Genomic DNA, 23,074 nt, shown 5'->3' with positions numbered 1-23,074 from the left:
TGTTGTACAGAGAGAGAGAGAGAGAGAGAGAGAGAGAGACAGAGAGAGAGAGAGAGAGAGAGAGAGAGAGAGAGAGAGAGAGAGAAAGAGAGAGAGACCGCATCATAACATGCCATAAGATACTACATTCAGGGTAATTAGAATGTCTTACCCAGAAGGTATGTTACCAACAACATCGACTCCATATCTTGTCTTGAAGTCGAATGCATAGGAAATCCCACATGCAATGACAGTCTAGGAAAGGAAATGACAAAAACCCAGCTTTTGTCAATGACGAGGCTCATACACTGATGGCAGTGTTCATTTAATTCTTAGAGTGTGAAAATGGAACGTAATAGCTCCATAAGGGTCAATTCGGTTCAGTTTGTACATTCTCTGAGTTAAAGGGGAAATCCACCCATTTTCAATATTTAACTATGTCATTAATATAGCATAAAGGAGTTGTGTGGAAATAAGAAAAAATTAAAAAAAAAATTAACATTGCAAAAAAAATTAACATTGCAAAAAAATTAACATTGCAAATTACACTGTGATGACTCATCATGGTGTAATTTGCAATGTTAATTTTTTTGCAATGTTAAATTTTTTTGCAATGTTAATTTTTTTTTAAATTTTTTCTTATTTCCACACAACTCCTTTATGCTATATTAATGACATAGTTAAATATTGAAAATGGGTGGATTTCCCCTTTAAATGAACACTACGGATTTTACTGTGTAACTTAATTCCTAGAATCAGTTTCAAGCAGTGGTGGAAGAAGTACTACAAATTTGGACTAAGTGAAAGTAGCAATACCACAATTTATAAATACTCTGTTACAAGTAGATATCCTGTCCTAGCTTAGATATCAAAAAAATTCTTCAAAGTACAAAAGTATTAGCATCAAAATATAGCAAAAGTAAATTAAAAGTCATTATGTAGAATGGCCATTTCAGAATCATAAATATCATGTTATTTATACAGTATACTATAATTATTGATCATTAACCAATGAAGCCCTATTTTATGCTTGTGATCTTGTAGATCTGGTAATTTTGAAAAATATTTACAAAAGGATTTATGATTAATAATGTGATTAATTATTAATAGTCTGAATCTGCAAAGTAATAAAGCTGTCAAATTGTAAAAAAGTACATTTGCTTCTGAGAAGTATAAAGCATCAAGAAATTGAAATACTTAAGCAAAGTAAAAGTCTTGAAATTGTACTTAAGTACAGTACTTGAGTAAATGTACTTAGTTACTTTACAACACTGGTTTCAAGATGAGTAAGGTTAATGGTTTCCTGGTGCCGCTATCTTTGAAGTTTTATTCATGGAATTTCCTTCATAATATACCATATAATCAGAGACACACTAACAATTGTCCTGGCTTAGTCATAAATAAGAATGCTGTATGAGACTATCGTTGATCAGTGACAGTGACTCAGCTACAGTCACTCAACCAGTGGTGGAAAGTAACTACAGTAAGTACATTTACTCAAGTACTGTACTTTACTGGAGTATTTCCAATTTTCAATACTTTTACTTCTACTCCACTTAATCTCAGACGCAGATATTGTACTTTTACTCCACTACAGTTATTTGAAAACTTTAGTAACAAGTTACTTTGTAGATTTGAATTATTAATACGAAATGTACATTAACCACTTCAGCCCCGTTTAAACTTTGGCTATTTTCAAAAGATTTTTAATACATTTTATGCATACGATACCTTGCGAAATGGGACATTATGCATAATGAGTTTTTTGACGCCAATACTTTTGTACTTTTACTCAAGTACATTTTGATTACCAGACTTTTACTTGTAACAGAGTGTTTCTACATTGCACTTTTGCAGTATTGTTATTTTTTACTAAAGTAAAAAATACTTTTTCCACCACTGCACTCAACTAATGCAGTTAATGATGACTGTGTAGAATGTCCCTCACCATGATGACCTCTATGGGGATGGGAACAGGCAGCTTGGCTTTGTATCTGTCATTGATCTCCTTCACGATGAACACCACCACCATGATGACGATGGATATCACCAGGTCACAGATGTTGGTGGAGGTGATTTTACCAAAGATTATCTCCAGGGTCTGTATGAATGAGAAGACAGTTGCAATGTTGTCCAGGTTAGTTCGCCGAGATGACAATCCAAATACAGCACACCTTAAAAGCAATGATTCTCAACATGGTCGGGGGGGGGGGGACCTTGAGGTTCCAGCGGCTTCCCAGCTAAATGACTGATAGTTCATCTTCACTGTTTAGACTGTTATTACATGGACAAATAATTTAAAATACAACTACAAAACGTACACAAATGGCTATTTTGTTTCACTGTTATCTCTATAGCCTGAAGAAGACCTTTCCAGGCCAAAACGTTGGTATCAATAAATTATCCTGCATCGTGGCTATGAGTGTGCAGCCTTTTCTTCACTTTTTTTTACTGTTATCTCTGTAGCCTGTAGTGCGTGCCAACGTGTCGTCACCACGGGGGGGCGTGGCATAGTAGCTGCAGATATACTTGTGGGGGGCAATGTTAAGTCAACCTGTTTATACCCCACAAAGATGTCCGCCGCTACCAAATGACACTTGTTGACGCCCCCTTCAGGATTTTTGGCACGCACTATACCTAACATTGTGGAAATCTGGAGAAAATGACAGACCATAGGACCAAATCATGTCTTAAAATAATATATTCTTATGATTGGGGTTCCGGGGGGGGGGGGGATCCTGGGGATCCTTTAAATTAAACAGGTTGAGAATCACTACCTTAAAGGAGTATTTCACCCAAAAAATTACTTATTTTCTATCAATTACACACCCCATGAAGCCTTGAATTCATGGATATGTTTTTTGTTTTTGTCGCATTCCTGAACCAATAATTTGACGACCGGGTCATCGGTCAGTAGAAGACAAATTATTAACCTTAAAAATCTCCATGAATTCAAGGCTTCATGGGGTGTCATTTTTTGGGTGAACTACTCCTTTAAGAGGTACCAATGTACAATTAGGAAAGTTGCTGCACTGGACGTTTGATGGCTTTTCTTACATATATGATGGCGAGGGGTCCGCTGAGGCCTGGAACTATCATTCCCAGCACAAACTTGAGCTGCGACACAAAGATGTGGACAGCAGCTGCAGTGGTGAACCCGGACACCAGGGTGTCTGACAGGTACATGACCACGAAGCCCACCTGGAATATACCCATGCCCAACTGACAGAGAGACAGGGAGATACAAGAAGATATTTAACATTAAGTCCTGAGTTTTGATGAATATACAATACTTTCTATAGGCATATACTACATGGGTTGATATAAGCAACTCTTACATGACAGTATAGCAAATAATACATGTCTCTCTGCCAATGAAATTGCAAACAACTATTCTACAACACAAAACAAGATGAAGACGGTTCCAGTAAGTAGCATAAAAGAAGATGAATTCTGTTTTCCCATCAAACTTGTAGCAGGAAGGAGCAGAACAGAAGAATACCCATACATTAACAAAATAGATATATCCAATCTAAGGTAATCAACCCTTGAACATATCAAAATAACACTCAAACGAATGAGACTTGGCTTCTATAACGTTGTTGTCGATTCCGCTTTCAAAATGCTGACAACATGACGATGATGAGTTAGTTCATCATCATGTTATTTTACCTGCATTATACCGGTGAGGAAGTTAACAGAGGCAGCTACGATCACTCTCTGTTCATCCCTGGTCAGGCCCTCAAACCCTGTGATGTTGACTGCAGGGGGGCCCTCGTCAGGCACCAGCCTCGTCACCACTGAACCTATCATTAGACATAGGACAGGGAACGGACCTTGAGGGAGAGAGAGAGAGGGAGAGGGAGAGGGAGAGAGAGAGGGAGAGAGAGAGAGAGAGAGAGAAGGGAGGAAGGGGGGACAGTTTTTAAGCTGTTTTAAGAGATTTTGGATGGCCCACACAACCATTATAAATGTAAACACACTATACCATACATGTGCAGACAAACCACCACACACACACACACACACACACGCACACACACACACACACACACACGCGCGTACACGCGCGCACACACACACACGCGTACACGCGCACACACACACACACACACACACACACACACACACACACACACACACACACACACACACACACACACACACACACACACACACACACACACACACACACACACACACACAAGGGGTCAACAATTTGTCCGTACACGGACAAATGTGTCTGTGGCAAATTTTTGATTTACACACCATTATAATGTTCATATTTTGATCATAAGACCCAATTACTGAATGCCAAGTCTCCAGGTTTTCTTCAGAATATGTATGACTCTGATTTACTATGACACTATATATGACACATTAGGAGTCCTACTAGAACTAGTGGTTCTCAAATGTTTTATTTGCAAGGACCACCATAACTCTCAGAGTTACAGATCTGTTATATGGTCATTCAGGGCTACTTCTTTATGTGTTTCTGGTAATATTGTTGTCCACTCATTTTGTATGTCCGTGGCTAAAATGTTATTTTGACCAAAATGTCCACCACAAGACAGCATGGTGATGACTCCTGACACACACACGCACACACGCGCACACACACACACACACACACACACACACACACACACACACACACACACACACACACACACACACACACACACACACACACACACACACACACGCACGCACTCACTCACACTCACACACAGGCCCTTACCCACTGAGATGTGCCTGGAGGTGCCGAGGAAGAAATACATGACGACAGGAAAGAAGGCGGAGAACAGTCCGTACCGTACCGGCAGAGACGCTAGCAGGCAGTACGCCAGACCTGGAGCAAATACCACAATAATCAGTGAAAACAAAATTCATTACAGCATTATGATATTATAATAACATTTACATTTCTTTGACCTTCTTTCACTGTGGATCATAAGAAAAGGCACACTACACCTGGCTGGCCACAGTGGGGCATCACTCCCACTAATCAGATCATGCCGGTAACAGTCTCTGTATCTCCTGCTAGTAAAGATACACTATCGTCTGTTTGTGAAGATCAGGAGATGTTTTGACAGAGATAGGGGTCGGCAAGTAAGTTCGGCCTCGGGCCAAACTTTTTAAAAGACATTAGATGGTGGGCCAGAACACAATCAATGGCTAATTTAGGACCTGGAACTTCCAACAAACAACCTTATATACAATAATAATAATAACTATTGTTATAAAAGTTAATACATAAAGATGTGTGTTTCATAACAATTGATGGAAAAGCATGTGGAATCAAATGTTACAGGTGCACACAGAAATGCTTATCTAATCCTTTTTGTGCAGGAGTCATCATTGAATGTTTCACTTAGAGGAGATTTAGTTCATTAAAAAGTTTCAAAAGAACATTTTATCTGGAGACAGAGTCTTCTTTTACTTCTTTTCGAACAATTAAGAGCTCTTTCATGGTTCAAGGTCTCTTAGAACGGAGAGAAACTATGTAAGGCATGTGAAACACAGCTTTCAGGAGTTTTTCATCCAAAAGTCTAAGAGGAAAGCTGACAGTGAAAACATAACATTCAAAGAATGGAAATAGAACTATTTGTTCATCCTACCTGATCTCATCAATTCAAAGCTATTGCTGTCCATTTCCTACTTGAACTGTCAGTCAGCTATATATAAAATATTTACTAAATAATTTGTAAGACCCACTTTCCGTGGTACCATTATCACAGGAGGATAAAGTTACCGTTAATGTTGAATGTTAAACGTTTATCTGTTGTGACACGATCTCATTGTTATTGTCGGTATGAGTCGAAAGTATGTCACCATGCTGAATTTCTAAGTATGATTATGGTTGAAATGAAACTCAAAGCCTAATCCAAGACCAAAGCACAAATAGCTGTCAGTCACTGCTAATTGCATTTGCAGGGTATTTAAGTTCTTTAAATTAAAATTGTTGAAAGGTATGGTAAGTGATATTTTTTTGTTTTTTTGTTAAAAAGGTTAAGAATATAATAAGAATATAGTACATTTTTAGGTAGGTGACAACATTTAAGCCAATCAGGAGAGAGCATTGAAAATGCACTTTCTGTTTAATAAAGAGCTGGAGAGACATGGAGACTCCTTTTACTGAACAAACACTCTATAGCAATGAGTACTATCAGAATATAGAGCTATTTAACACTTATTTTAACAAAAGTAAATCACTTACCCTACCTGTAAATTAAATTGTATCTTTTCAGCGAATAACATTATTTTGTTTCCTTTCAGTATTATTTATTTTCAGTGTTATTTCAGTGTACAATCAAATAACATTGACATTGACATCTTTTCAGTGTCTAACTTAAAGACCTGTGTCCTGTCCTGTGTATTTACCTTGCAGGACAGCAACCAGTCCAGTACTGATTCCAGACACTATATCACTGAGTAACCACTCTTTTATCTGGTAGATTCTCATCCATTCGATGACGGGTAGTAGAGAGAGGGCAGCGCTTTTAGCTCGTTTGGAGTTACATCTAAGGGAAGTTGAATAAACATTAATACATGTATTATTTACATACTGAAGACCAAACAAAATGCCAGCCAACAATTTTACAATTCAGGTACCAAACCATTCCACACTCCATGGGAGAAATTACACCTCACCTGAGAAGTTAGAATTCTAAGCTCTAAAAACAAAACATTATACCTTTTTAACAACCACAGAAAAGGAAAGCCAGCCATTTGTGCTTACGTAAAGTACTGCTTAACATGGTCAAGCAGGGATTTGCGCTGCCTGTAGATCTTCTCGTGCTCTTCGGCGAAGGAGTCCTCAGAGTAGATCGGCCGGGCCACCACATACTGCTTGGCCGAAGGTCGTATCATCTCGCCTCAGCCGCTGATGAACTGATGTGGCCTCTCGTTCTGCGGCTCTGAGATCCATCAGTCCCATTATGTTAGAATTAAGGCTCCTACGTTGTCTTTGAACATCACCAGCTCTCAAAAGACCATTAATAGAACACTACAAAAGGCCCAGGTCCCTGCCACCAGCTAACCACATCAGCCAGCTGACCAGAGCAGGGTCGTCAGCTCTGACCCAACACACTGAACACTGCAAATGACAGTATCCCATCACCCAGATAAAGTACACCTCAAGACTCATAAGAAATGTCAAAATGCAATACATTTGTCCTTTTTATGTTTTACTAAACTACATTCTGACATCACATGTGATGGTTTTACACACACACACACACACACACACACACGAACACGAACACACACGCACACACACACGCACACGCACACACGCACACACGCACACACACACACACACACACACACACACACACACACACACACACACATACCTCACAGTGACTTTCTCAGGTCCGGCGTATCCAGTGTCTGGGGGAAAAAAATAAAAAAACGTTCCTTTTCTCCTTCTTTTCATCCAACCTGCAGAGCCTCCTGAGATTAAGTGGGAGTGCTGAGAATGCTGCCATCCATAAATCCCATCTCCACACCTTATCACAACTGTAATTATTAACAGCAAATATGATGAAGTCTTCGCACAGAGCTGTACGCCTGCCTTATCCGTGACCATTGTTCTTAATCCATTACGACCGGGAGTCATTTTAAGATTTCTTTGGGGCTATTCAAAAATAGCAGATCTACAAGCTCATAGCGCGGCACCGAGTGCCGCGCTATGAGCTTGTGGATCTGCTATTTATTGGAAAAATCGTGGAAAATGTGTGCAAATCTTTGAATATATATATTATTTTTTAAAGCTTACATTTGTAACTAAAATCTTTGCCTCTGGGGATTCTACAAATGTCTTCTAAATCCAAACAGTCGTTTGAAAAAAACGTACGTTGCTATAATCAGTGGTTCACAAACCTTTTCATGTCAAGGACCACCCAAAATGATATGTATTTGGCCGTGGACCCCCACCTCAAAATATTTTGTTCCAGGGAAGTTCTAACAGAGTTAAAAATGTTCGCTAAAAAAATAATATATATATTCAAAGATTTGCACACATTTTCACGATTTTTCAAAAATATAGCCGAGCTATGAGCTTGTAGATCTGCTATTTTTGAATAGCCATAGAAATATAAAAGTGACACACGTGCTGCGTTCCCGGTCTTAATGGGTTAACTGATAACCATCCTGGCACGAAGCGTAACTTTTGGTGAGGGCTTTCCGCCCCCAATGGCATGCGGGATGACATTGTGAATTTACGAGCAGGATGGGGAGGATGCAGTGGTGGAAGAAGTACTCAGATTTGTTTTACTTAAGTAAAAGTAGCAATACTACAATATAAAAATACTCTGTTACAAGTAAAAGGCCTGTATTCAAACTTTTACTTGAGTAAAAGTGCAACATTGGCATCATCAACATTATACTTACAGTGACAAAGTAAAAGTGCTCAAAGTTTTCTAAATTTGTCAAACTTTCGACGTGTTGTGAGCTTGTAGATCGGTTATTTTAGGCTATTTTCTAGGCGCAAAATAGGGCTTAAGTGGTTAATGTATGTTTTTAATAATCAAAATCTACAAAGTAATGTATGAGGCCTTTAGACAGGATTATTAACGCTAAGGATTATGATTCAAATCTGATTAAACAAAAATCTGTTTCCATGTTATTTTTTAATGTTCAGACTTGATAAAGCCATTCTGATTCCAAACTAAATAGGCAAAAATTAGTGTTGCCAGATCTTGCGAGAGAAATAAGCAACAAGGTCTATGAAAACAAGCCCAAAAGAAGTGACTACTAGGCAACGACTATTTGAAAATAGCCGATCTACAAGCTTACAACGGGTCGCGATGCGGCTCGTCGTGAGCTTGTAGTTCTGCTATTAAGAAAAACAAGCCCATAGTCGCTTATAATAAGCGGACATGGCAACACTGGCTAAAATCTGATGTTGGGTGTCAGTGTGAACATAGCCTCGAGTTTTCAAATAACTGCAGTGGAGTCAAAAAAAGTACAATATTTGCAATGTAACCTATATTTGAGATGCAGTGGAGTACAAGTATAAACGATAGATAAAGGTACCTCAAAATGGTATTTAAAGTACGGTACTTGAATAAATGTACTTATTCCTCTCTACCACTGGGGATGACATTGTGAACTTGTGGGCAGGATGAGGAGGAAGTGACCAGAGAGACACTGGATGAGGAGGAAGTGACCAGAGAGACACTGGTCATTGTTGTAAAAGTGGAAATCAAGTGGTGTTTCAGGAGGGAAATGGAGCTTCATGCGTACTCTGATGCAGTGTAGATACTTAGGACCAAAATAGTTGGGTTAAGAAACCCAAATATGTACAGTGTGTGTGTGTGTGTGTGTGTGTGTGTGTGTGTGTGTGTGTGCGTGTGCGTGCGTGCGTGCGTGTGTGTGTGTGTGTGTGTGTGTGTGTGTGTGTGTGGTGGTTTGTCTGCACATGTACAGAATGTGTGTTTACATTATGGGCGTGTGGGCCATCCAAATTCTCTTGAACAGCTTAAAAAGTCTCTCTCTCTCTCTCTGTGTGTGTGTGTGTGTGTGTGTGTGTGTGTGTGTGTGTGTGTGTGTGTGTGTGTGTGTGTGTGTGTGTGTGTGTGTGGGGGCGGGGGGGTTGGTTGTGGTTTTCAGGAAAAATCTGTTGGAATGTAAACAGTGCAGGAAGTGTGTGAATGACCTTATGGAGGTGTCACTTCAGTTAAGTGAATGTAACATCTGACCATGGTGTTTATCCTGGATTAAGTATCAAGTGTGTGTGTTTGTTTGTGTGTGTGTGTGTGTGTGTGTGTGTGTGTGTGTGTGTGTGTGTGTGTGTGTGTGTGTGTGTGTGTGTGTGTGTGTGTGTGTGTGTGTGTGTGTGTGTGTGTGTGTGTGTGTGTGTGCGCGCGCACGCATGCGTGTGTGTCTATGTGTATTGCAAGGAGTTTTTTAATGTAACTCATTTAACTGACGATAACTCTTTATCAAAACACCTAATCGTCAAGGCTAATAGATAAACCACTTCTCCCTCATCGTTTTGATCGGGCTGTTTGAGCCAGCGTTTGTTCCATAAGACTTTGATGAATGAATGATCACCTAATCATTCAAACTGATAACAGCTGTGACACCTTTGGCTGTCAATTAAACCAAGGACAATCCATTCATGGTCAGCCATCAGATTGGTCCCTCACTGACCAACCAGCAGGCTCCTTCCACATAGCAGCGGTTGTTTATGCTGAGTTTGTTGTTCCTTTTTACTAATACCAAGCCCCCAGAACCCAGTGGTTGCGTTGAAGCGCATTGGACATGCTGGCCATTCATAGGTACTGCAGCCGGGGCCACTGTACATGAACGAGCAAAAACGGTTTCGACCAATGGGCTCGACTCACAAGCTTGCGCACGGGGCTGCGCGCCTCTGTGACGCGTTTTGCGCCACAGAAGTGACGCGCAGAAGCCCCAAATTGGCCTCGCCCATCACATTTCCAACCCGGAAGAAGGGGGGAAGAAGGGGTGAATTCGCTTCATGCGCTGGGTGAGCAATTCAATGCAAGTGGATGGGAGGGGATATCCGGTGCCCTCTCTATTATTTTTTAACTCTATGACTAATACCAGTTTAAAATAAGAATTGAATACATAACATGGGGCAACTAAAAAACACGTTTTTCAATGGTAGAAGACTGTTGCGCAACAATGGGCGCGGAAGAGGGCTGGGACCAAGGGCAGGACTTGACAAACTAAAGGGTGAATTGCTTCCATTATGCAAGTGAAAGACACAAAGAAAGTCCTGCTGGGGCGGATTTCTGTCTGTCACTTTCTCTCTCTCTCTGCCTTGCTGATCGAGACAAGACATACAACAGCCAGATAATGAGGCTGACCTTACACCAGCGCACAAACTCATTCTCCTTATTTGGGCATAAAACAGTTGATTTGCACAGGGATCTCCATATATGGGCATAATCTGGGAACACACACCCACAGTTGACCTATATGTGATGTGCATCTGACATGCCAATTTGAGCCGTCGTTGGGCACGTGTATGTATGTTATCAGCCCAGTCCATATCTGGGCAGATCATATGCTGATTTGTGCACAGTGCTGATGTTGGGCATGTCGAGTCCATATTTGCGCACCCCAGTATTGATTTTGACAGCATATTTTGATGTAGTTTTAGTCATAGTCTTTTGAATAAAATTCCATTTAGTTTCAGTCATATTTTTGTCATCTGAAATGTTTTATCGTGAGTCTAGTTTTAGTCGACTAAATCTGCAGTTGATTTAGTCGACTAAAATGTATTTCGGCGGTGCCTTGATGGCGTCATAAAGGCTGATTTTACACTTGGTTGCATGCTGAAAATAGCCGATCTACAAGCTCACAATCTGGGAACCCCGAGCCAAATGAGAAGGAAAAACAGCGCCCTCTGCTGTTTGTACCTCCAACGCAGAGCAGAATCTGTTCTTGAGAGATTAACAAGCTCACAACGCGCTGCCTGCAGCGCGACGCGTTGTGAGCTTGTAGATCTGCTATTTTCAGAGCGCAACGCCCAAGCGTCTTTTAGTTCTACTGGATCTCTTCTCCACTCGTCCCTCACTAACATTTTAGTCTAGTTTTTATTTGTTGACGAAATTGTCAACATATTTAGTCTTAGTTTTAGTCATCGTAGCTTAGTTTTTTTTGGTTTTTATTACGTTTTCGTCAGTGAAAAAAGGTGGTCGACGAACATTTTTCGTCATAGTTTTAGTCAACGAAATCAACACTGGCGCACCCGCCACAGACATAATACTGTATACATACATTTCAGCGGCTTTTGGAAAGCCTTTGAAAGCCTGCATTGTGACATCCTATGGAAGTCTCGTTGGGTTGTTGAATGCAATCTGGGAACCCAGAGCCAAGATGAGAATGAAAAACAGCGCCCTCTGCTGTTTGTACTATCTCATCTTGGCTCTGGGACAATGACAACGTAGCACCCGTGCGCAAGGAAACCGGGGTTTTGGTCTGCCTTCAGCCTTTCACTTCCGGTGGTGCCACTATGTTTTCATTCCCACTAACAATATTTCTACACGGAACACTAACACCACTTCTCCCAGAGAACATGGATCGTTTTGGTTATAAGCCCACTTGTTTCTATGATGAAAGAGCAAGTTAAAATGTGAATATCTTTCCGTGGTTTTGTCTGCTCCGCGGACGCTATTGTTAAATTAGTTTGGGTTTGTTTCGAGGGGGAACGATCGACGGACACGTGAATCCCGCCCACTACATTTGATTGGGTAAAGCGCGGCCTGCTTCCTGATCTGAAGGCACGCCCACTTGTAGCCCAGTGCGTACATGTTATGACGAACCTTCACGACAGATTCCAACGCAGAGCAGAATCTGTTCTTGAGAGATTACTTTGAATGCAGTGTCGACACACCAAGGTGCAGGTTTGCCAAACACAGGCCTAAGGGCCATTCACACTGGGCACTATAACTATAACTATAAAAATAAAGTTTTAAAAATCGTTCAAATCCAAGTGGATGGCAGAGTTCACACCAACTATAAAAAAAATACAATGGTGAACAATATAGTTATTGTAGTGTCAAAGTCCTAAACTTTTAGCACTACTGGTTGCCAACGGCTAAAGAACGACGTGTGCTCAAAAAACTGATGTCCAAAACGTGTCCGTTGAGTTCATAAACAAAGCGCTCTGTAGTAAATGTACAAAAAATATAATTAAACATAAACAGTCAAACGCATGCAGACCACCAGCCCTCACAAACACAGTCAAAAAACCTCTGCCCATCAGCAACACCTGCCGCTTGATTGAGACCTTGGGTGTAACCTTGTAACCGGGTAACCTTAAATAACCTGGCCAAACTTGGCCTTGACCATGCCCTGCAGTGACATCATCCAAGGAGAAACAAAAATCATACGGCTCTTACAGTTATTATCTTTATAGTTATAGTGCTTACTGTGAACGGCCCTTTACTTGAACATCAAGGCCTCCAAAACACAAGTGATGTGCATTATTGCCACTCCAGATGTACCAATCCTGGTAAATGGGGACACTCAACTACGTACGTTGGAAAGTATGGAAATATGTCCGTGGCCCTGTTGAAAACGTTTATAAACACTGGCAGCCTCTCATCTCTCACTTTGATGCACTACAAACCATCTCACTTGATTAGATAAACCACCCGAAATCTGAGGGTGTGGATTTTGAGTTATTCACAACTCATGAGGTGCATGCACCATTTGAGGGTGATCGAGTCAACATGCTGTTTTCACTCTTACTCTTTCTTTTGTTTTTCTTTTCTTTCTTTCTTTTTTTCCTTTTATATTCTCTCTTCTCTTCCGTTTCTCTCTCTTTTTCCTTCTTTTCTTAACGCTTTATTTTTCCTTTCCCCTCCTCTTCTTTTTTAGTTTTAAGGGGTGGGTAGGTGGGTGGGAAGGTAGGGAGGGGGTATTTGGGAGTAGGGGGATAACCGAAGGGGATGTTTAAAAAAATATAAAAAAACACAAGAAAGCACTGACCTTGAAACTGCTGGTAAACTTGCCAATAACTGTAATTATGCGATGTTATGTACTATATATTCATAATATATATATATAGTCATGTGATGTATCACTGCAACAATGCGGAATAAAATAAAAAGGACAATGGCAGTGTGAAGTCAGTGCTGTTGTATAGAAGAGATCTCAAATGAATAACTACACAAGATGACCAAATGCAGCACCAGCTTGGTGCTGGAGCTCAAACACTATAGCTGAATTTAGATGGCTAGGGAATGTCTTCAGATTGGTCCAGGATTTAATCTAAAAGGTTCCACTAGGATGGACTCCATCAGTCAGTTTAAAACAACATGGCGGCACACACTGTGACAGCTGAGTTAAATTAAGACCTGAGGCCAATTCTACAGAATGCCTTCTAAATCAGTGGTTCCCACGCTTTCAAGATCTTTAAAAAAAAAAAATCAAAAAAGCGCGGCACTATGTGACGTGCTGTGAGCTTGTAGATCTGCTATTTTTGAATAGCCGACGCTAAAATCTAAAGTGACACAGATGCTTTCCCGTTTTTAATGGGTTAAACTAGGACCTTACATGAGCCACAGCATGCAGCACAACACAAGGCCTTGATGAAGGCAGATCGTCAAAGACTTGTGTCCCTCCCACCACCAGGATGAAAAGGATTTAGATAAGAAGATATATGACTAATGACACATACAGATATAACGATATCGCTAACATCTAATACTCTACCACAGCGCCATTCTATGTCACACAAAAGTATAAAGAATAGCAGATCTACAAGCTCAAAACGCATCGCAGTGCGACGTGTTTTGAGCTTGTAGATCTGCTATTTTTTCTATTTTTGAATTGGAATCCAGATTTTTTTTCCTCTTTTTTAATTGGAATCCTGAAAAGTAGCATTTTAATTTAATTTCAAATGCATTTAGTTACTTATGTTAACTTTATGAACTTAAATACAAATACATTGGACATAAAAAAGACAATATAATTGTAATACTAGTCATGAAGCTACTAATATAGACTGAAGTAATTAAATCGGGTCATGTTTGCATGTTTGGAATTGTAACAGCTGAAATCAATGATATATCAGTATTCTGATATTAACCTGCGGGCCGCATTAAGTGAAGGTGGGGGCCGCATGTGGCCCCCGGGCCGCCAGTTGCCCATGTATGCTCTACCATTATCTTTTCTCCCATAGTCAAATACCCCAAGTCTAATTTTCTTTACATAGTAGGATATGAGGAAGGAAATCCATGGCCGATGCCTTGAAAACAAACGACACCTTCCGGCGTAAAATACTCCACGATGCCCAATAAAACTGTCCATTACTGGAGAATCTCAGCGACCACAGAGCACGCGAGGAAGCATGAACAACGCATAACAGGTGTTTTTTATGGCACAAACTTTAACCCCAACAGGGCCATAAATATCTACAACCAGATAATGCTGCAGCACCGTCCTTATTTGACAACCTTCTTATTTGGAATTCTAATCTAATGCGCTCCTTACAAAGTCTTACTGTACCATTTGTAATCAACGATTAATCACAACATGCTGATAATCAAATTAAGGGTCAAAAGAGAGAACAATGTCAAAGGTTGTCAGTTCTGGTGCCAAAGATACACCTATTTCAATTTCCTAACCCCAGAAGAACAGATCTTCATAATCTTAGCTAAAATGCCTCGATCCATCACAAAAATTATTGCACATTAAATATATAACACAGTCATGTATTGAGTACCTTAACCCATTAAGACCTGAAGCCGATTCTACAAATGCCCTCTAAATCCCAACAGTATTCTGAAAAAGGAATGTTTCGATATCAGTGGTGCTCAAACTTTTGCATGTCAAGGACCCCCAAAATATGTATTTGGACTCCCATCTCAAAATATTTTGAAGATTTGCACACATTTTCACAATTTTCCAAAAATAGCAGATCTACAAGCCCATAGCGCGGCACTCGGTGCCGCACTATGAGCTTGTAGATCTGCTATTTTTGAATAGCCAAAGTGTAAAATAATCCTTTTTAGCTCAAATCTAAAAAGACGCGTCCCAGGTCTTAATGGGTTAAAAGTCAACTGACTATGTGACAAAGTGTATCTAAAAGGCTATTTGAGGTTCCTTTTAGATTAGTTTGATTTGCATGTATTTCTATGTTTGATTTGTCTGATATTATCTGTACTGGAAACTGCAAAAAAAATAGAAAAAGTAATGAAGTGACAAACTCACCAAACCTCTATGGTCTGCCGCCTGGCTGTAGAGTCACTGTCATTTGGAGTTCCCCTGAGTATCATGGCCAGGGTCCCCGTGTGCATGGGAAAGTAAGCCAGTGTGTGATTAATGTTGAAATGTACAGCACTGTACCGTGGTACTGTGCGCATCATGCATGAGAGCAAAGCAAACACAATGTTGTCAGCCAGACCTTCAGCATTACCAGGGAGGCGTACAGGTTTCCTTTGTCATCTGGACCCCAGCTGATCAATGATAGTAAATGGTAGTAAGCCACAGTAATAATGTTATTACAAAACAGTAGTTAAATGCTAGCCAAGTACATGTACAGTAACAGCACATTTCATTTGACAGAATAATTTTATTATTGCATAAATTGTCAAGATGTATTATTTTACACAACACCACAACCTTACAGTTTGTTTGCATGGATCTTGAAATCTCGTGTACTATAGAGCACCGAAGTCTGACGTAATTTACTCATCCTACCTGGGTTGCGGTTTATTTCCCCCATTCAGAATTCCCATAGACTTGTTTAATATCGCGTCAAATAAGAACTGTGTTCCAAAAATAAACAAATGACCCCGGCGGTTTGACTCATATGGATATGAAGCATCAACTGACGGTGAGAAAACGCTAATGTTACTGCGGCCAAATTAGTTACATTTTCGCCAGAAATAGACTTTATCAAATATGAGTGACTGACTATCATAAACGATACAGCGACACCTCCCTGACAATATCGCCGGGACAGTTTGTTTATTTTTGGACCACAATTCTTATATGAGACGATTCTAAGATGACCCAATGTTATTCTCCGTAGAGAAATTACTTCCGCAACCCAGGGGATGAACGAGTGACGTCAGGACTTCAGTACTCTATACTGTAGGGCCATAGTATTCACTTTTCAAAATATATAACTATTATACATACAATACGAGCCTTTTGGAAAAAGGGATAAAGTCTTTGAATCTGTGTTTCTTTCCCTCTCTATGCCCAGATGCCCTCTCTATGCCCAGATGCCCTCTCTATGCCCAGATGCCCTCCCCCATAGGATTTACAGTGAGAGGAATAAGCCATAATAACGTTAAAGGCAGGGTAAGTGATATTTCTTTTTTTTTCTTCTTGTTTTTGTTAAAAGGTTAAAGTACTATATTCTGATAGTAATCATTGCTACAGAGCGTTTGTTCGGTCACAGGGGTCTCTCCAGCTCTTTAGTAAGCAGAATATAAATACATTTTCAGGTAGGTGACGACATTTAAGCCAATCAGGAGAGAGCACTGAAAATGCATTTTCTGTTTAATAAAGAGCTGGAGAGACATGGGACACTCCTTTTACTGAACAAACACTCTATAGCATATAGCAATGAGTACTATCAGAATATAGAGCTATTTAACACTTATTTTAACAAAAGCAAATCACTTACCCTACCTTTAGCATAACTGGCACCTTGTTGGCCACACCCCACCTGTGCACCTGTCTCACAATCTACCTGTCTCGCTCTCTGCCCTGTCTTTGCTTCATCTCATGTTGTGTCCTGCCTCTGTTGTTTCCCTGTCTGTCTGTCTGTCTGTCTGTCTGTCTCTCCCAGGTTCAGACAAGGTCCTCAGTCGTCCCTTGGCTCCTACGGCCCCCCATGGGACCACTAGGAAAGGGAGGGAGGAAATGAAGTGTTTCTAATGCAGATCATCCATGGCCGTGTGGATGCACACAGGGGCTCAACCAGAGATGAATGCTGCTCTACATTTATACCTCTTGTGTTCTTCATGGAGCACGCAGGGAAATGAACGCGGTGTGGTTGATGCCGTTTTGTCCCAGTAGCACAAAGTAGTGGTAGGATAAAGTAGGATAAAGTAGGCCACTGCACTTACTTGATTTATCTGTTAAACAGCAAGTTTTCTGGGTGCAAAGCACTACAGGGTTGTGTTCAATCTCCCATTCCCTTTAAGACTCGGGGTGCCTGCTTTGCACCATGGTTATTTAAATGACGGATTTGGTGAGTTGGAGGACACGCAAACAGTAAAACACAGCATTAATAATGTGATATAAGGATGCCAGGAGACGCAGAGGTAAACTACAGTTCCATGCTCATGGAAACACACATGGTAACGACAGGTGGAGCACCCGAATCACGTCAGAATCACGCCTTCCTCCTGTATTCTCCTCACTTTGCGCCATTTTGTGCTGGGTGTAAGATAGGGTCCCAAGAGTATAAAAGCCCCTATAGTGGCCCATTGAGGATGCGGTGCTCCTTACACCAACACTGCAATCCTCACTAATAGAAAAATAGGACATCATTATAAGTGGCAGAACTGTGTTGCATATTCACTGAAGGAGGCACAAGTGTAAAGGCCATGTGATCACCAAAATCATTAGTGTTCATCCTGCAATCTGCCAATTAGATTATGAGATATCTTGTTTCCATAGTTGAAATTTAGGCACTTGAGCCAAGGTCATGGGGTCAATGGAATGATTAGGGTTAGATTTTAAGATATCTTGCATGCAAGTGGAAATGTATACGTAAGGGTAGAGCTACATGAAGGGCCATGGGATCACCAAGGTCAATAGGGAAGGTGCGTGACAAGTCCCATGGCAATCCAGCCAGTAGATTAAGAGATATTTAGATTGGAGCCAACGTGTTGGACATACAGATGGACCAACGGACCAACAGATCAACCATCTAACAAACAGACCAGTCAACCAACATTCCAGTCCTTCCAAAAAATCTGTTAAAGTGTCTGCAAAAAAATCACCTGTCTGGTTATTATTTGTTAGCTCCAGCATTCAGTTGACTGGGTGTACGTGTGCCCACCTGATATAGGTGGATAATCCATTCTAACATTCTGTCCATGATGTCCCATATTATGAGACTGATCCCTACTTGATAGATGCCTTCTGCAGCTGTCAGTTGTAGATGCCACTATTCAATGTTCAAATTCTCTGTCTCTTCTTTTTTGTTCATCAGTTGGAAAGACCATGGATTGCCTGTAAATGGAAGAAAACCAATGGATATTGTCAGGGCTTCTAAATTACAAATGTTTGCACAAAGCTTTTGGTTGTAATTATAGACACTTGCAGGGACCTGAATGTGCAGTCAGAACCTTTTTTTTGTTCAGTTTAGGAAACAAAAAGTTAAGTGAAAGATATTGCCCTCACCCGTTGCTGGTTATCATAGGTTTCAATCTGGTCCTCTTCCTCACTGAAAGGGGGGGGCTCTTTGCTATTTGAAATCTGGACAAAGACAAGAAGAAGAGAGCCTGTGAATGTAACTCCTACGTGACATTAACTTCACAGCAGTGTTGATTTCGTCGACAAAAACTATGGCGTAAAAATGTTCGTCGACTACCTTTTTTCACTGACGAAAACTAAATAAAAACTAAGCTATGATGACTAAAACTAAGACTAAATATATTGACAATTTCGTCAACAATTAAAAACTAGACTAAAATGTTAGTGAGGGACTAGTGGGGAAGAGATCCAGTACAACTGAAAGACAAGTCATTTTATGTTAGGTTGCGCTCGGGTGTTGCACTCTGAAAATAGCAGATCTACAAGCTCACAACGCTTCACGCTGCGACGCGTTGTGAGCTTGTAGATCTGCTATTTTCAGCATGCAACCAAGTGTAAAATCTGCCATTACGACGCCGTCAAGGCACCGCCAAAATACATTTTAGTCGACTAAATCAACTCTAGATTTAGTAGACTATAATCTTATGATATTTAGTCGACTAAAATCTTGAAAATTGAAATCTTGAGAAAATATGACTAAAACTAAATGGAATTTGATTCAAAAGACTATGACTAAAACTAAATCAAAATTTGCTGTTAAAATCAACACTACTTCGCAGACAGAAACATGTTGAGCTGGTTATGCAGCACTCACCCTGCCAATGATGGCGTCCTGTGTGTTTCCACTGGCTGCCTCTAATTGGATGAAGAGAATGGCATCGTGGACAGTGACAAAAAGGAGGTCTCTTGTGACAGTTTCGTCAAAGAAGACAAAGGCCTCCATTTTCCGCACAATTTCGTCTGGAATATAAAATGACAGTTAAACACTTGAACCCTATAGCGTCACCGTTCTGGGGTGAACATACAGCGAAAACAGCAGTTCTATAAGCGAGATAAAGAGATTTGATGCAGAGGGAAGAAATTAGAGGATCTAGTATAGAGCCATGTGGGACTCCGGTCAACTAAGTAACTACTGTTAATGTGAGGGAGAAGAAGCTCAGAAAGCAAACACCAAAATAACAATAATATAACAAAAAGTACCATCACAGCCTGCAATGTAAACATTGACTCCAATTCGCAAGAACTCTTTGATGACCTGTTGAGGACAGCAGAGTAGGGAATTACATTGACTATGCTCATTAGACAGAGAGACTATTAATGTCTGCCGATGCACAACTTAATCACACATCACTTCAGCTCTCTCTCCCAGCTTATAGTATTTCTCCTCTAACGTTTTCTCCTTTAGCTCTTCATTCATTCATTCGTTGATTCGTTCATTCATTCATTCATTCATTCATTCATTCATTCATTCATTCATTTGTTAATTTGTTAATTTGTTAATTAATTAATTAATTAATTAATTTGTTAATTTGTTAATTCGTTAAAGGAGTAGTTCACCCCCAAAAAATACTTATTTTCTTTCAATTACACACCCCATGAAGCATTGAATTCATGGAGTTTTCTTTGTTTTTGTCGCATTCCTAATCCAATATTTTGATGACCAGCTGACTCTCCGGTAGGAGACTCAAAGAGTCTCCTTTGAGTCTCCTACTGGATACATTAGCATCTTTCCGCCAGTAATCAAATTATTGGCTTAGGAATGCGACAAAAACTAAAAAATCTCCATGAATTCAATGCTTCATGGGGTGTGTAATTGATAGAAAATAAGTAATTTTTTGGGTGAACTACTCTTTTAATTCGTTAATTCATTCATTCTGGCTCTTTGTCACAGCGATTGTATCACCATAAATAATGTACAATATACCGTACATGAAATATGTGCTCGAGTAGAATGAATTATGTGAAAAGATGAACTCACCAGTCTCAGGCTCTTGACTGCCACCACGTCCAGGAAGGAAACGGCGGAGAAGTCCAGAACCAGACTGTGGACGTGAACCTTTGGCACCGACACCCTGACAGGCAGCTCAGAAGACCAGTCCACCCACACCTCCACCTCAGAGGAGGCCCAGTCTCCTCCATCCTCAGCCTGACCAAGGTCCGGCCCTGCACTGCTCCTCTCACTTTGAAATCCTCTGTTTTCTATGCCCAGCGCCCTGCCAGGCACAACCTCTCCTGTCTGAGGGATAAATGCTTCGTTTATGCTCCATCGTACGACAGTGTCCGTGTCGCAGAGGTGGGAAAAGTACTCAAATGTTTTACCTAAGTAAAAGTATCAATACTGCAATGTAAAAGTACTCTGTTACAAGTAAAAGTCCGGAATAAAAAATGTGCTTGAGTAAAAGCACAAAAGTATTGGTATCAAAATGTACTTAAAGTACCAAAAGTAAAAGTACTAACATTTTTGAAAATAGCCTGGGTATAAAATAGGGCTAAAGTGGTTAATGTATATTTTATAATGTAATAATTTATGCCGTGTCGCACAAAGGAGATCTACCAGCTCAAAACGTGTCACAGATGCGACACATCATAATTTTATGGATTATAGATTATAGATTATAGGCTATTTTAGGTTTGCGACACCGTCATACGACAAAGTACTAAACAATGACAAACTCCAGGAGGGAAATGATTGATGAGATTTAAATTACCTCTGTGGCTTTCAGTTTTCCTTTCTTTAGGAGTTTGTGGATTTCCTTCAGTGCTTTATTCCTCTTCTTGAACACTCTGACAGCATCAAAACCAACCTGCAGGGCAGTCGTTCATATATTTTAGGGCAGGGGTCTTCAACAGGGGGGTCCGGGACCCCTAGGGGGTCCTCAGAGTTACTACAGGGAGGCCGCCAAATCTTTGTGTGATAGGATTCTTTTGATTCTTTTGAATCAAGCTCACCACGCGCGAGGCGTGGTGAGCTTGTAGATCGGCTATTTTCGGCAAAGAGGTTTGGTGTAGAGGGAAAAAAAGAGCAGACCAAGTACAGAGTGAAAGGTGAAGTTTACTAAGTATAGACGGTTTAAGTGGTTCAATCATGAAAATACACATCAACATGAATCCAACACAACTCTGATGATAGTGCTACCAAATCTATGAAAATGTTTAATCTGCAACACAATACATATTCGTATATAGTGGGGGTCCCTGCTTGATCTCTCTCTCAGCTAGGGGGTCCTTCGGTTGAAAAACGTTGAAGTCCCCTGTTTTGGGGCATAACCCTTAGTATATAGCTTGAGGAACCGAATAGAACAGGGCGCCACTTCTCGACTGAACTCAATGGACGCGGCCGCCCTGTTCTATCTATCTATGATAGTTCTACTATAGAGTACCGAAGTCCTGACGTCACTCGTTCATCCCCTGGGTTGCGGAAGTAATTTCTCTATGGAGAATAACATTGGTTCATCTTAGAATCGTCTCATATAAGACTTGTGGTCCAAAAATAAACAAACTGTCTCTGCGATATTGTCAGGGAGGTGGCATCGTTTATGATAGTCAGTCACTTATATTTGATACAGTCTGTTTCTGGCGAAAATTTTACTAATTCGGCGGAAGTAACATTAGCGTTTTCTCACCGTCAGTTGATGCTTCTTATCCATAAGATTAAAACCAGCGGGATCATTTGTTTATTTTTGGAACACAGTTCTTATTTGACGCGATATTAAAGACGTCTATGGGAATTCAGAATGGGGGGGAACCGCGACCCAGGTAGGATGCGTAAATTACGTCAGACTTCGGTGCTCTATACAGTACATTTTATACATTATGTAAGTGTTTTGCATGACGAGGAGACCCGATATTGGAAAATAATGGACACGATGGTCAACGACAAGAACTCCATAACGCAAAGTGAACAAAGAGTAGTGTTTCTTTACCATCTGTTATTTTCCAATAACGGGACACTTTGTTGGACATTTCTGCTTACTTACAGTATACAGCCTGTGATTAGAGTTTATTGTGGAGTTATTACTCACTGTGGCCCGCAGCCGCTCTTTGAAGTAATCAATGTTTGCAAAGTAGATGGGCGAACAGCACTTGAAAATCTTGATCCCAGGTATCTCTGCAATCTAATTAGAGTATTAATTAGGGCTTCATATTAATGTATCTATCTATACACTATCAAATGATGTCATTAGAATCATGTTTGAAAGAAATTGCAGCCTTACATTTTTGTAGTCCATGTAATTCCTGTAAATGTTTGTTCCAGGTATATTTCCAAGTGTGGAACATGCAGGACTATGGAGGGACGGGAAACATTAACATATTCACACATCATGTG

General features: G+C 40.4%; 2 protein-coding genes across 2 annotated transcripts in view; both read right to left on the bottom strand.

Annotated features, from left to right (window-relative positions):
• The window catches only part of slc26a3.2 (solute carrier family 26 member 3, tandem duplicate 2), a gene marked incomplete at its 3' end in the record, with an annotated part of 25,046 nt that extends 6,398 nt beyond the window's left edge, over positions 1 to 18,648 (bottom strand). The window contains exons 1-9 of the mRNA XM_080421154.1: positions 18,560 to 18,648; positions 7,338 to 7,374; positions 6,722 to 6,899; positions 6,364 to 6,503; positions 4,721 to 4,831; positions 3,652 to 3,815; positions 3,037 to 3,201; positions 1,928 to 2,080; positions 152 to 234 (exon numbers count right to left, since the gene is read on the bottom strand). Of these exons, the coding sequence (XP_080277280.1) occupies positions 152 to 234; positions 1,928 to 2,080; positions 3,037 to 3,201; positions 3,652 to 3,815; positions 4,721 to 4,831; positions 6,364 to 6,503; positions 6,722 to 6,852 (947 nt within the window). The 5' untranslated portion in view covers positions 6,853 to 6,899; positions 7,338 to 7,374; positions 18,560 to 18,648. The remainder of the gene's footprint in view (positions 1 to 151; positions 235 to 1,927; positions 2,081 to 3,036; positions 3,202 to 3,651; positions 3,816 to 4,720; positions 4,832 to 6,363; positions 6,504 to 6,721; positions 6,900 to 7,337; positions 7,375 to 18,559) is intronic.
• Positions 17,119 to 23,074, bottom strand: part of slc26a4 (solute carrier family 26 member 4) — a 17,217-nt gene continuing 11,261 nt past the window's right edge. Inside the window, exons 14-21 of the mRNA XM_080421781.1 lie at positions 22,962 to 23,031; positions 22,770 to 22,862; positions 21,456 to 21,551; positions 20,726 to 20,983; positions 19,948 to 20,002; positions 19,562 to 19,707; positions 18,835 to 18,909; positions 17,119 to 18,663 (exon numbers count right to left, since the gene is read on the bottom strand). Coding sequence (XP_080277907.1) covers positions 18,640 to 18,663; positions 18,835 to 18,909; positions 19,562 to 19,707; positions 19,948 to 20,002; positions 20,726 to 20,983; positions 21,456 to 21,551; positions 22,770 to 22,862; positions 22,962 to 23,031 — 817 coding nt within the window. The 3' untranslated portion in view covers positions 17,119 to 18,639. The remainder of the gene's footprint in view (positions 18,664 to 18,834; positions 18,910 to 19,561; positions 19,708 to 19,947; positions 20,003 to 20,725; positions 20,984 to 21,455; positions 21,552 to 22,769; positions 22,863 to 22,961; positions 23,032 to 23,074) is intronic.

Source organism: Gymnoscopelus braueri (assembly GCF_963280865.1).
Source record: "Gymnoscopelus braueri genome assembly, chromosome: 23".
In the NCBI taxonomy this organism is placed as follows: domain Eukaryota; kingdom Metazoa; phylum Chordata; class Actinopteri; order Myctophiformes; family Myctophidae; genus Gymnoscopelus; species Gymnoscopelus braueri.
This window is presented reverse-complemented; position numbering and strand designations above follow the sequence as displayed.